This window comes from Equus quagga, chromosome 14 (assembly GCF_021613505.1).
Source record: "Equus quagga isolate Etosha38 chromosome 14, UCLA_HA_Equagga_1.0, whole genome shotgun sequence".
In the NCBI taxonomy this organism is placed as follows: domain Eukaryota; kingdom Metazoa; phylum Chordata; class Mammalia; order Perissodactyla; family Equidae; genus Equus; species Equus quagga.
In genome coordinates this window covers 11,843,039-11,858,173 of record NC_060280.1, presented here as the reverse complement: position 1 = coordinate 11,858,173, position 15,135 = coordinate 11,843,039, and the positions used below count along the sequence as shown (strand labels likewise).

Here is a 15,135-nt window from a genome sequence, read left to right as displayed (position 1 = left end):
AAAACTACTCGGCTCTGCTGTCGTGGTACGGAAGCAGCTGTCAATAGTGTGTGAGGGAGTTGGTGTGGCTGTGTTCCAGTGAGACTTTATTTACAAAGCAGGTAGTGGACCAGATTTTGCCTGCCAGCCTTAGTTTGCCAATTCCTTAATGTAAGGATGACCTATAAATAATTTCCTTCTCCCGGCTTTGGACGACTGCAAGTAAAATTGAGTGTCTCACTTGCTTTAGTAAAGAGGAGAAATGACTGCTAAGGATTTGGAGCCTCAAGCTGGCTCTTATTTGAATTCCAAAAAATCTTAAGCAGACTTAAGACTTAAAATAGTTTCTGGAGGAAACTTTATTTCAGGCCTTAAAGAACTTCCACAAATAAAATTCCAAGGAAAATGAACATTTCACAGTAGGAATAATTAAATCTACCAGAAAATACATGAGCAAGAATCAGCAGAGATAACAGAAAAGGCCACCATAGATTTCAGATATTGAACTTATCAAACACAAATTATAAATTAACTATGATTGTTCTTTTTCAAGAAATAAAGGACAAACTTGAAAATATCAGTATGAGACAGGAAACTGTAAAAAAAACCCAGATTGTAAAAAACAATCAAATATAACATAAAGATGAAATAGAGTGAAGTAAAAACTCAGTGGATTTAATAATAGAGCCAATGCATTTGAAGAGAGAAGTGGTGAATCTAAGGCAACTACCCAGAAGACAACAAGAAGTGGAAAATATGACAGCCTATGCATCATGGAGGATAGAGTGATAAAGTGTAGTGTTCATCTAATGTACACTCTGTCCAGTGACTGGGACAGAGGAAACATCTGAAGAGACTATGACTGAGCATCTTTGAAACAGATCATAAAAGCATCAGCCCACAGATTCAAGCCAAATTACCTCAAGAAGAATAAATACAAACTCCCCACCTAGACACATTCTTGTGAAATTAGAGAACACGAAAGGAAAAGAGAAGAAAAGATTGTCAGAAGACAAATTACCTACCGAAAAGGAAGGGGGTGACAGACTGATTTCATAGCAGCAGTGAAACTGGCAGACAATGGAACGATATCTTCAATGTGCTGAGAGAGAAAGTGTCAATCTAGAATCTCTACCCAGCAAAAATGTCTTTCAAGAATAAGGATGAAATAAAGACATTTTCAGACAAAGGCTGAGATAGTTGCTGTCAGAACCTCACCAATGGAAGTGCAAATGCATTTCCTTATGGCAAAAGAAAAGTGATCGCAGATACAAGGTCTGAGATGCAAGAAAAAAATGAGCACAGAAAGTGGTAAAAATGTGGACAAATCTACATAAACATCAGGTGTATAAAACTATAATGTCTTAGGGGATTAAAAAATTTTTTAAATACAGCATGTAAATCTGGGGGTGAGAGGTGGTAGAGGTGAGTGAAGTAGTCTTGTAAGTTCCCCCAGTCTTTAGGGAAGAGGGAAAGGTGATGATTAACGTTGGACTCGGAGAAGGTAGACATGCTTGTTGGAACTTCTGTGACAGCCTTTACAAGAAGAGAAACAGCTGTCAGCTCTAAATTAGTAAAGAAGAAGAAGTAAAATTAGAAAAACATACCCAGTGAGTTAAAAACAAGATAAAAAAGAAAAATAAGAAGAGGGCTGGGGCTGGCCCTGTGGCTGAGTGGTTAAGTTTGCGTGCTCCCCTTCGGCGCCCCAGGGTTTCACTGGTTCGGATCCTGGGTGTGGACATGGCACTGCTCATCAGGCCATGCTGAGGCGGCATCCCACATGCCACAACCAGAAACACTCACAACTAGAACAGACAACTGCATACTGGGGGGCTTTGGGGGGAAGAGAAGAAGAAGAAGAAAAAAGATTGGCAACAGATGTTAGCTCAGGTGCCAATCTTTAAAAAAACAAAAAAAAGAAGAGGGACAATGTATAGAACTAACTAAGAGTTTACCATGAATGCCGGACACAAAGTTATTAATAAACAATCCATTGTATTTCTGTATGGCAAAAGCAGGGAGGAGCCGGCCCCATGGCCGAGTGGTTAAGTTTGCACGTTCCGCTTCAGTGGCCCAGGGTTTCGCCGGTTTGGATCCTGGGTGGGGACATGGCACCCCTCGTCAGGCCATGCTGAGACGGCATTCAACATAGCACAACTAGAAGGACCCACAACTAGAATATACAACTGTGTACTGGGTGGCTTTGGGTAGAAAAAGCAGAAAGAAAAAGAAAGAAGATTGGCAACAGTTGTTAGCTCAGGTGCCAAACTTAAAAAAAAGCCCAATGGAAAAATGAGAAAAGACGAACATTTCACAAAAGAAGAAACTTAAATTGCCTATAAATATATGAAAAGACAATCTCATTAGTAACCAAGGAAAGGAAAATAAAAAGCATATCAGCGTACCATTACACACCCATTAGATTGGCCAAAGTGTGATAATATGAAGTGTTTGTCAGGATGTGGAACAGTAGGTGCTCTCATGCATGACGTGAATTGAATACCTTCCTATATGTCATGCAAGAAGGTATTATAGTAAAACTGCTTTTTTAAAAAGTTTGTCATTACCTGGTGAAGTTGACACATGAACATATCCTACAACCTAGAAATCACACTTCTAGGTATATTCTCAAGAGAAACTTGTGCACGTGTGCACTGGGATAACATGTACAGGAATGTATAGTGGTGTAACTTGTAATAGCTCCAAACTGGAAACCATTCAGTGAACGCCAATCCTCAATTGTATAAATGATGCAGTATAGTGTTACACAGCAACGAGAGGGAATGAACTACAGGGTCACACGTTAACATGGGTGAATATCAGATCCATAATGTTTAGTGAAAGTAATGTATACCATATGATTTAAAAACGGATATGCATGGGTGGTAAACTTTCTTTTCTTTAAGGTAAGGTTGTGATTTTTACCACTTAGAAGAATGGTTGGTAATCTCTGTGCATGAAAGATGTTGATGCAACCTATTAGGGGCACACAAGGACTTCCAGTATATTGGTGATGTTCTATTAATTTGTGTGATTTTTATGGAGTTAACTTTAATATTTAAAAAATTGAACATTTTTTGTTTCTTATACACTCTTCTACATGAATGATGTATTTCATAATAGAGCATTTTGAAAATACATTTAGTGAGCCCTAATGAGGAAGAGTAATAGAACGTCATTGATTATCCACAGGTGGTTTTGATTCTCATATGTACAATAATTAACACAGAGCCCAAGTGCCTGCAACATAGAAGGTGCTAAGATGTTTGTGGAAAAAAGGGAGGAATATGAGATCAGAACCTGTTATTATGGATCTCATGATCAAGTTAGGGGTACAAGTACAACACAACCATGGGAAGATAACATAAGGCACAATATATAAGGACTATTTGAGAATTATAGGCAGTAAGTGCTATAAAAATTCAGTGAAGTAAGAGAGCGTATTTGTGAATGATGTAATTAGGGGATGCCTAGCAGAGGAATTGGTATTTGAAGAAGTACTTTAATAATATAACAATCATAGTAGCTAACATTTATTGAACATTTAATGTATGTTAGGCCTTGTTCTGAGTACTCTTGTATGTTAACTCACTGAATCATCTTAAGACCATATAAAAGAAACTGTTGTTAGCTCAGTCTTGCAGATGAGGAACTGAAGGTCAGAGTAGCAGGCCAAATACTTCTCCAGGGTCACACAGCCAGGAGGTGACAGAGTAAGGATATAGGCAGTTAGACTTCAGAGCTTTTGCCCCAGACCATCATGGTTTGCTGTCTCTTGGAGGACTGAATTATATTGAGAAAGGAAAATAAGTAACAAGTAAGGAGATGATGCCATTAACAGAATCAGGGCACCTGGAAAATCTGACATAAAAATAAGACTCAAAGGTAGTATGATAATTTGGAGGCAGATTGTGAAAACATTTGGTATTTTGCTTTCATATATACTTTAATTGAATTTGTTGGACATAATAGTTCAAATAATCTGAACTACGGAGAGATGACTTTGGACAAGTTGCAATGCTTTTTGCCTGTTTGTCCTCTAAAATTCAAGGGAGAGAGGAAAGAGGGAAAGAAGAGATGGGGAAAGAGAGACACAGAGAGAGATAGATTACTTTGGATTTCTGTGGTTAGATAAGACTTTATGGAAGGTGAATGTCAAACAAGGTCTTTAGCAAGAACGAGGTAGACTGCGTATGCAGAGAGAGAAGAGAACGTCCTCCTATAGGTCTTTTACTTGATACAAAGGAGAGATGATCTCTTAGATTAATGTGAAACATGTCAGCCTAAGAAATGCCATCTTTCTAAATTTGTCTTTCTAATTAAAATCTTTACTGGGACAGGAAAAATGTAAAACTGTTTATGGTTTATAAATTAGATTAGAAAGATATGAGAAGGACCATAAATGGAGATGAAATAATATCTTTAAACGAATTTTCTTTTCAAAAGAGCATAAAAATAAGTTTAAAAAAATAGAGATGGGACATAAAGAATATTTTAGCTAATTTAATTTTTGACATCCATGTGGCAAATAACAGGTATACAATGCTTTAAAAGAAGTCCAGCACGGGATAGTGAGCAAAGTTATTATATTGTCATTGGATTTAATAGGTGAAACAATTTCACAACTGGTCATCAGATTTAGAAGGTAGTTTGTTTTCTTGTGAGATCAAGAACTTGTTTGTGATCTCACCTCCAGTCCCTTATAATAATTGGAAGTACAGTAAATACATTCTCACTCTTAGGATCCTGAGACAGACACATGAACCCTCCACATGAACCAGGAGCTTCTGATTCATATGGTCTTTGTAAGAAGCCAGAGAGCTGACTTGCATTGCCTCAGGCCTTAATAACAAATGAGAATGTGGGCTAAAAGGGATGGTAGGTTCTTTTATTATTAAAAGCAAAAAAAAGCTGTGTGAAAATTGGTAAGTGAGAGTGAGTCAGGTTATACAAGATAACATTACTGCATGGAAGGTCTGCTCATCTGCAAACACTGGACATGAAGGTAGGGGAGTACTTTAATATCGGGGTCAGACAATAGACTTTCACAGAATTAAAGCACAGTGACTATGGAAATCTTGATCCAAATATTGTCTTTTGTTTCCTTTTTAGATTGCAGCGTATCTGCAAACTCCAAATTAGTTATTGTCACAGCAGGTGCACGGCAGCAGGAAGGAGAAAGTCGCCTCTCCTTGGTCCAACGTAATGTAAATATCATGAAATCAATCATTCCTGCCATAGTCCATCATAGTCCTGACTGTAAGATGCTTATTGTTTCAAATCCAGGTGAGTCTTTTCTCCCCCCTTTAACTGCATAAGAATGATCTTTCCATACCATTCCTTTAAAAAAAAAAGCACACACTTTATTGAGGTAACATTTATTCGGTAAACTTCACCCATTTAAAGTATAAAATACAATGAGTTATTTCTAGACTTATTGAGATACAATTGACATCTAATGTGTAAGTTTAAGGTGTATGACATGAGGATTTGATACACTTATGTATTCAAAATTATTACCACAGTAGGCTTAGTTACCTCCATCCCCTCACATAATTACCATTTCCTTTTTGTGATGAGAACATGTAAGATTTACTCTCTAAGCAACTTTCAAGTATATAATACAGTATCGTTAACTATAGTCACCATGCTGTTAGCTATAGTCACCCAGAACTTACTCATCTTCTATCTGGAAGTTTGCATCCTTTGAACCACATCTCCCCATTTCCTCCAGCCCCTGGCGGTCACATTCTACTCTCTGTTTCTATGAGTTCGCCTCTTTTAGATTCCACATGTAGGTGACATCAGACGGTATTTGTCTTTCTCTGTCAGACTTCTTTCACTTAGCATAGTGCCTTTGTCGACTGAGGAAAAATCACTACAATTTAAAGAGGAGATGTTTATTTGGGCAATTAGAATTGCAATTTAGGAGACACAGATTCAGGCAGAAACCCAAAATGTACTCCAAGGAAGACCAAGAAGGCAAGGGTTTATAAAGGCAAAAAGAGAGAAATTACACAGGTGGTTTTGCAGGATTTGTGATTGGTAGTGGCAACAACTCTTGCTTCTTGGCTACACGTGACTGTTTACTAAGGCCGTCTCTAAGGCAAAAAGTTCTTGTCTCTGGGAGTAAGCATATTTCTTGAAAGAAGGTCAAGATGACAGCAGTGAAGCACAGTTCAAAAGTTACATTTCACCTGGGTAGAGACGTGGTGTGTGTGCAGAAGCCCCATTTCCTTTTTTTTTTTTTTCAGGGAAGGATTCACCCTGAGCTAACATCTGTTGCCAGTCTTCCTCTTTTTTTTTTCTCCCCCAAGCCCCCAGTGCATGGTTGTATATCCTAGTTGTAGGTCCTTCCAGTTCTTCTATGTGAGCTGCTGACAGACAGGTGGTATGGTTCCGCGACCAGAAACGAACCTAGGCCGCCCGAGGCAGTGAGAGTGCCACGCTTTAACCGGTAGACCATGGGGACTGGCTGGAGCCTCATTTCCTTATCGGCCTCCCAGCTCCATTTTAGAAGCCCTGACATAGTCACTCCACTTCGTTATCACTATCCACACCTTCAAGATCCATCCATGTTGTCACAAATGGCAGGATTTCCTTCTTTCTGGTGGCTGACTATTCCATTGTATATGTCTATACCTCATCTACTTTATCCATTCATCCATAGACGGACTCTTAGGTTCTTTACGTATCTTGGCTATTGTGAATAATGCTGCAATGAACATGGGAATGCAGATAATCTCTTTGAGATCCTGATTTCATTTCCTTTGGATATATACCCAGAAGTGGGATTGCTGGACCATATGGTAGTTCTATTTTTAATTTTTTGAGGAACTTCCCTGCTGTTTTCTATAGTAGCTGTACCAATTTACATTCTCCCTGACAGTGCACAAGGGTTCTGTTTTTCCCACGTCCTCGCAAACACGTCCTCTTAATGATAGTTATTCTAATAGGTGTGAGGTGATATTTCATTGTGGTTTTAATTTCCCTGATGATTAGTGATGTTGAGCATCTTTTCATTTACCTGTTGACCATTTGTATGTTATCTTTGGAAAAATGTCTGTTCAGTTCCTCTGCCCGTTTTTTTTTCTATTTTATTTTTATTGAGGTTATGATAGTTTACAACCTTGTGAAATTTCAGTTGTACATTATTTGTCAGTCATGTTGTAGGTGCACAGCTTCACCCTTTGTGCCCACCCTCCACCCCTCTTTCCCCGGGTAACCACTAATCTGTTCTCTTTGTCCACGTGTTTAACTTCCACATATGATTGGAGTCATATAGAGATTGTCTTTGTCTCTGGCTCATTTCACTTAACCTAATACCCTCAAGGTCCATCCATGTTGTTGTGAATGGGATGATTTTATCCTCTTTTATGGCTGGGTAGTATTCTATTGTATATACATACCGTATCTTCTTTATCCAATCATCACTCGATGCCTCTGCCCATTTTTTAATCAAATTGTATGTGGTTTTTTTGCTATTTTGTTTGAGTTCCTTAGATATTTTGGATGTTACCCCTTATTAGCTATAGGATTTGCAAATATTTCCTCCCATTCCATAGGTTGCATTTTCATTTTATTGACTGTTTCTTTTGCCATGTAGAAGCTTTTTAGTTTGATATAGTCCCGCTTATTTTTTCTTTTATTTCTTGTGCTTTTGTGTCATATCTGAAAAATCATTGAGCAATGTCAAGGAGATTTTTCCCTGCTTTCTTCTAGGAATTTTATGATTTCAGGTCGTATGTATAAGGCTTTAATTCATTTCGAGTTAATTTTTATGAGTGGTGTAAGAGAGGAGTCCAATTTCATTCTTCTTAATGTGAGTATCCAGTTTTCCCAACATCACTTATTGAAGAGACTATCCTTTCCCCATTGAGTATTCTTGGCTCTCTTGTCAAATATTAATTGACCGTTTATGCAAGAGTTGATTTCTTGGCTCTCAGTTCTGTTTCATTGTCTGTTTTTATGCCAGTACTATACTGTTTTGATTACTATAGCTTTCTAATATAGTTAGAAATCAGGAAGTGTGATGCCTCCAGCTTCATTCTTCTTTCTCAGGGTTGCTTTGGCTATTTAGGATCTTTTGTGGTTCCATATGAATTTTAGGTCTGTTTTTTCCTTTTCTTTTTTTTTTAAAGATTTTATTTTTCCTTTTTCTCCCCAAAGCGCCTGAGTAAATAGTTGTGTATTTTAGTTGTAGGTGCTTTTAGTTGTGGCATGTGGGACGCCGCCTCAACATGGCCTGATGAGCTGTGCCATGTCCACGCCCAGGATCCAAACTGGCAAAACCCTGGGCCGTGGAAGCAGAGCATGCGAACTTAACCACTCTGCCACGGGGCCGGCCCCAAGGACTATTTTTTCTGTTGCTGTGAAGAATGCCATTGGAATTTTGATAGGGATTGCATCAAATCCTATTAATTCTTCCAACCCATGAACATGGGATATCTTTCCATTTATTTATGTCTTCTTCAATTTCTTCCATCAAAGGCTTATCGTTTTTAGTGCACAGATCTTTTATCTCCTTGGTTAAATTTATTCCTAAGTATTTTATTGCTTTTGATACTTTTGTGAATGGGATTGTTTTCTTTGTTTTTAAGATATTTTGTTGTTAGTGTATAGAAACTCAATTGATGTCTGTATATTGATTTTGTATCCTGCGATTTTACAGAATTCATTGATCAGTTCCAACGGTTTCTTGGGCGGGGGTAGTCTTTAGGATCTTCTATAAATAAGAGCATATCATCTGCAAATAGAAACAGGTGTACTTCTTCCTTTCCAATTTAGGTACCTTCTAATTATTTTTCCTGGCTAATTGCTCTGGCTAGGACTTCCAGTACCATGTTGAATAGGAGTGGTCAGGATGGGCACCCTTGTCTTGTTCCTGATCTTAGAGGAAAAGCTTTTATGTTTTTACCTTTGAGTATGATGTTGGCTGTGGGCTTGTCATATACGGTTTTTGTTATGTTGAGGTACATTCATTCTCTAGCCACTTTATTGAGAGTTTTTATCATGAAAAGATGTTGAATTTTGGCAATTGCTTTTTCTGCCTCTATTGAGATGATCATGTAATTTTTATCTTTCATTCTATTAATGTGATGTGTCACATTGATCTATTTGCATGCGTGAAACTGTCCTTGCATCCCACTTGATCATGGTGTATGATCCTTTTAATGTGGCTTTGAATTTGGTTTGCTAATATTTTGTTGAGAGTTTTTGCATCTATGTTCATCAGGGAAATTGACCTGTATTTTTTCTGTTGCATCATTATCTGGCTTTGGTATGAGAGTAATGCTAGCTTTGTAAAATGAGTTTTGAAGTGTTCCCTACTTTTCAAGTTTCTGAAAGAGTTTGAGAAGCATTGGCATTAGTTCTTCTTTAAATGTTTGGTAGCGATCACCAGGGAAATATCTGGTCCTGGGTTTTTCTTTGTTGGGAGACTTTCGATTATTGAGTCAATCTCATTACTTGCTATTGATCTGTTCATATATTCTGTTTCTTCAGGATTTGCTCTTAGTAGGTTTATGTTTCTAGGAATTTATTCATTTCTTCTAGGTTATCCAATTTGTTGGCATATATCCTCCTGTTCATGGTAGTCTCTTAAGACCCTTTGTATTTGTTTGGTATCAGTTGTAAGGTCTCCTCTTTCATTTCTGATTTCATTTACTTGAGTCTTCTCTCTTTTTTCTCAGTCTAGTCAAAGATTTGTCAATTTTGTTTATCATTTCAAAAAAACAGCTATTAGTTTTGTTAGTCTTTTCTTTTCTTTCTTTTTTTTTTTTTAAGTACCACATCAAGTTTTTTTTTTTTTTAAGATTTTTTAACTTTTTTCATTTTTCTCCCCAAAGCCCCCCGGTACAAAGTTGTATATTCTTAGTTGTGGGTCTTTCTAGTTGTGGCATGTGGGACGCCGCCTCAGCATAGCTCGATGAGCAGTGCCATGTGCCTCCAGGATTCGAACCGACGAAACACTGGGCCGCCTGCAGCGGAGTGTGCGAACTTAACCACTGGGCCACGGGGCCGGCCCCTGTCAGTCTCTTCTATTGTCTGTTTTGTCCCTAATTTATTTCCTTTGTGATCTTTGTTATTTCCTTCCTTCTGCCAACTTTGGGCTTAGTTTGTTCTTCTATTTCTAGTTTCCTTGAGTATAAAGTTAGGTTGTTTATTTGAGATCTTTCTTTTTTCTTAGTGTAGGCATTCAATGCTATGAACTTCCCTCTAAGAACTGCCTTTGCTTTGTCCCATAAATTTTGCTATGTTGTGTTTCAATTTTAATTTGATTTCCCTTTTGATTTTTTCCTTGGCTCATTGGTTGTTCAGGAGTGTGTTGTTTAATTTCCACACGTTTGTGAACTTTCCAGTTTTCCACTGTTACTGATTTCTAGTATATAACATTGTTGTTAGAAAAGATACTTGGTATGATTTCAATCTTCCTAAATTTGCTAACTTGTTTCTGATCTATTATATGATCTATCCTGGAGAATGTTTTGTGTACACTTGAGAAGAATGCGTATTCTGCTGCTGTTGGGTAGAATGTTCTGTTAATATTCTGTATATGTCTGTTAGGTCCATTTGGTCTAAAGTATAGTTCAAGTTCAACATTTCCTTATTGGTTTTCTGTCTGGATGATCTATCCATTGTTGAAAGTGGAGGTATTAAAGTACCCTACTATTATTGTATAGTTGTGTACTTCTCCCTTAAGATCTGTTAGTATTTGCTAAATATATTTAGGTGCTCTGATGTCGGGTGCATGTATATTTATGATTGTGATATCTTCTTGATGAATTGACCCCTTATCATTATATAATGATCTTCTTTGTTTTATGGTTTTTGGCTTAAAGTCTATTTTGTCTGATATAAATATAGCCACCCCTCCTCTCTTTAGCTTTCCACTTGCAAGGAATATCTTTTTCCATCCCTTCACTTCACGCCTCTGTGTGTCCTTAAAGCTGAAGTGGGTCTCTTGTAGGCAGCACATAGTTGGGTGGTGGTTTTTTAATCCATCCAGCCACTCTATGCCTTTTGACTAGAGAATTCAATCCATTTATATCTAGAGTAATTATTGATAGGTAAGGACTTACTAATGCCATTTTATTAATTGTTTTCTGGCTGTTTTTTAGTTTTCTGTTCCTTTCTTCCTCTCTTGCTGCCTACCTTTGTAAATTGGTGACTATCCTTAGTAGTATGCTTTGATTACTTTCTCTTTATCTTTTGCCTGTATACTCTAGGTTTTTGTTTGTAGTTACCATGAGGCATACATAAAACATGTTATAGATGTAACCGTCTGTGTTACACTGATAACAACTTATCTTTGATCACATACAAAAACTCTACCCTTTTAAGTTTTTGATGTCATAATTTATTTATTCATTCTCTAACATTTTTATTGAAGTTTAATTGACATACAGCATCATATTAGTTTCAGATGTGCATCATAGTGATTCAGTATTTATATACATTATGAAGTGATCACCACTAATCAGTCTAGTTACCATGTGTCACCATACAAAATTATTACAGGATTATTGACTATATCCCTATGCTGTGCCTTACATTCCCAAGACTTATTTATTTTATAACTAGAGGTCTGTACCTCTTAATCCCCTTTACCTATTTTGCCCAACACCCTCTCCTCTGGCAACCACCAGTTTGTTTTCTGTATCTATGAGTCTGTTTCTGTTTTGTTTTGTTTGTTCATTTGTTTTGTTTTTTAGATTTGATGTCACAATTTACCTTTTTTTATATTGTGTATTCATTAACAAATTACTGTAGTTATAGTCATTTTTAATACTTTTGTCCTTTGACTTATTAGAATTAGGTAGTTAATATACCACCAAATTGTAGTATTAGAGTGTTCTGAATTTGACTATATGCTTTTCTTTACCAGTGTGTTGTGTATTTTCATGTTACTAATTAGTATCCTTTCATGTCAGCTTGAGGAGCTCCTTTCTGCATTTCTTGTAAGGCAGCTTTAGAGATGATAATCTCCTAAGCTTTTGTATGTCTGGGAAAAATGTTATCTTTCCTTCCTTTCTGAACAACAACTTTGCTGGATAGAGTTTTCTTGGTTGGCAGTTTTTTCTTTCAGCACTTTGAATTTACCATCCCATTCTCTCCTGGCCTGGAAGGTTTCTCTGAGAAATCTGCTGATAGCTTTATGGGAGCTCTCTTGTAAATTATAAGCTGCTTTTCTCTTGCTGCTTTTATGATTCCCTCTTTGTCTTTGATTTTTGACAGTTTTTTTAACAATGTGTCTTGGAGAGGCTCTCTTTCAGTTGAGTCTGTTTGGTGTCCATGAGCTTCATGGACGTGGGTATCCAAATCTCTCCCCAGATTTGGCAAGTTCTCAGCCATTATCTCTTTAAAGAAGCTCTGCCCCCTTCTCCCTCTCTTCTGGGTCTCCAATAATGTGCGTATTTTTTCTTTTGGTGAAATCTAATAGATCACATAGACTGTCTTCACTCTTTTTCTTCCTTTTTTCTCTGTTCTTCTCTGGATAATTTCAAGTGTCCTCTCTTTTTTTTTTTAAATGTAATTTTTATTTTATTTATTTTTTTTTTGAGGAAGATTAGCACTGAGCTAACATCTGTACCCATCTTCCTCTATTTTATATGTGGGATACCTGCCACAGCATGGCTTGATAAGCGGTACATAGATCTGTGCCCGGGATCTGAACTGGTGAACCCCGGGCCACCAAAGCAGACTGCACAAACAACAGCTATGCCATCAGGTCAGCCCCTCAAATGTCCTGTCTTCTAGTTCACAGATTCTTTCTTCTGCTTGATCCATTCTGATGGTGATGCTCTCTATTGCAGTTTTCATTTCTTTGATTGCATTCTTCAGCTCTAGAATTTGGTTCTTTTTTGTGATGTCTGTCTCTTTGTTAAATTTCTCATTCTGTTCGTGTATTGTTTTCCTGATTTCATCGAATTATTTTTCTGTGTTTTCTTTTTTACTTTGTTTTTGGTGAGGAAGATTTGCCCTGAGCTAACATCTGTGCCATTCTTCCTCTATTTTGTATTTGGGGTGCCTCCAGAGTATGGCTGATGCGTGGAGTAGATCCATGCCTGAGATCTGAACCCATGAACCTGGGCCACCAAAGCAAAGCACGCGGAACTTTAACCACTTGGCCATGAGGCTGGCTCCCTGGGTTTTCTTGTAGCTCATTTAGCTTCCTTGAAACAGCCATTTTGAATTTTTTATTGGATAAATCACAGATTTCTGTGTCTTTGGGGTTGGTTACTGGAAGATTATTGTGATCCTTGGTGGTATCACGTTTCCTTGATTCTTCATGTTTCTTGAAGTCTTGGGTTGCTGTCTTTGTGTTCAAAGTAGTAGTCACCTCCTCCAGTCTTTACCAGCCGACATCAGGTGAGAAATACCTTCTGTCAGCCCTGCTAGGGATTCTGAGGCTTTCTCAGACATTCTATGTATATGTCTACTCTATGCTTCTTACTCCCTGTTGTGGCAGAATTCTTAAACCTGTATGCCTTCTCTCAACCCTCAGTGCAGTAGACCAGGTGCTGACAGCCTCCTTTTGCTTTCCCATGGACGTAGCTAAAGCTTAAGTTTGTGGTCTCTCCCTGACCTACAAACTCAGACTGGCTTTCTGCCTTTTTTTCCCCTGTGTTTGCTGGCTGTTTGCCAAAACTCGCACTTGTTGCCATTCATAGTGCACACAGGGAGCCAGCTACAGGGGGTACATGTGGGGGGAGGTCCATGGAATGCTGGGGGTGCCCATGGGTTAGTTGTGGGGATCTGTGGGCAAGGCATCCCCAGTGGCTCATGAGTGGGCATCCTGATGAAGTCCAGACACAGTTGGTAGAATCCACATCCCTTTAATGTTCTCTGAGATTTCTGTCTGCCGCTGTCCCATCTTCTTCCTCCTCCCTCCCCCAGTCATGCAGCTTAGGACTTTGTGCTCTGGATCGGAGGAGAGAGAAGTGGGTCTCTTCAACAGTGATCTGCACACCTAGGGAAGCTGGATGCTTACTCACACGTTCTCATTTTCCCCCATGAGAGTAACCATGGGCCATAAAGGGCATGGAGCCATGCTGCCTTGAGAGAGGAATGATATAGGTAAAGTCAAACTGTTCCTCTTATCCTCTCCAACGCATCCAAACTCACTTTTTTTTTTTGCTCCAGTGATGTGCTGGAACTTCTTTGCTGGAAACCTGGACTTCCACAAAGGCTGTCTTGTCTGTGGGTGATTGTCTAAGACATGTTCTCCAGGGGCTCCTGGACTGCAGCCAAGAGGACCTGGAGCTGGCTCATAGGCCACTGCGGCATCCACAGCCTGGACTGAGGGCTGTATGCCTATTACCTGACACTTGGGTGGGAGAGGCTCCTCCCGGCTCCCCTGGCAAATGGTGCTGGATCCCACAGCTCATGCAAAGGCACTTTTGTCCATGTATAGATGCCAAATTGTTGTTGTTAACAGGGGCTTGGGGGGCTTACAAATGAGGTATGTCTTATTTGGCCTTGATGACATTACTCCACAATGGGTTTTGATAGATGTAGTCACTCATGAAACCACCACCATAATCAAGATAAGAACATTTCCATTACGTCTCAAAGTTTTCTTGTATCTCTTTGCATCCCTCATTCCACCTCTGGCTCCTTTATCTGGAATTTTATATAAATGAATCATATTGAATGCAGTCTTTTCTGTCTGGCTTCTTTCACCCAGCATGATTATTTTGGGATTCATCCATGTTGTTGGGTGTATCAGTGATTTGTTCCTTTATATTGATGAAGAGTAGTGATTCTTTTGTTTATACATTTTAAATACTCATTTGTTTATCCATTCACCTGTTGATAGATATTTAGGTTATTTCCAGTTTTTGGCTATTATGAATAAAGCTACTGTAAACATTTGTGAATAAGTATTTGCGTGAATATATGTCATTGTTTCTCTCGGTAAATACCTGAGAGTAAAATAGATGGGTTATATGATAGGTATATGTTTAACTCTATTGGAAACTGCCAAGCACTTTTTCAGAGTGATCATTCCATTTTGCATTCCTGTCAGCACTGTAAGAGAGTTCTAGTTGTTTCACATTCTTGCTGACATTTAGTGTCATTAGTCTTTTCAATTCTAGACATTCCATTATCATTATGACTTTAATTTGTATTCCCTTGATTATCAAAGATGTT

General features: G+C 38.3%; 1 protein-coding gene across 1 annotated transcript in view; it reads left to right on the top strand.

Moving 5' to 3' along the window:
* The window catches only part of LOC124252584 (L-lactate dehydrogenase C chain), a 37,868-nt gene that overhangs the window by 6,037 nt on the left and 16,696 nt on the right, over positions 1–15,135 (top strand). Inside the window, exon 3 of the mRNA XM_046686254.1 lies at positions 5,092–5,265. Coding sequence (XP_046542210.1) covers positions 5,092–5,265 — 174 coding nt within the window. The remainder of the gene's footprint in view (positions 1–5,091; positions 5,266–15,135) is intronic.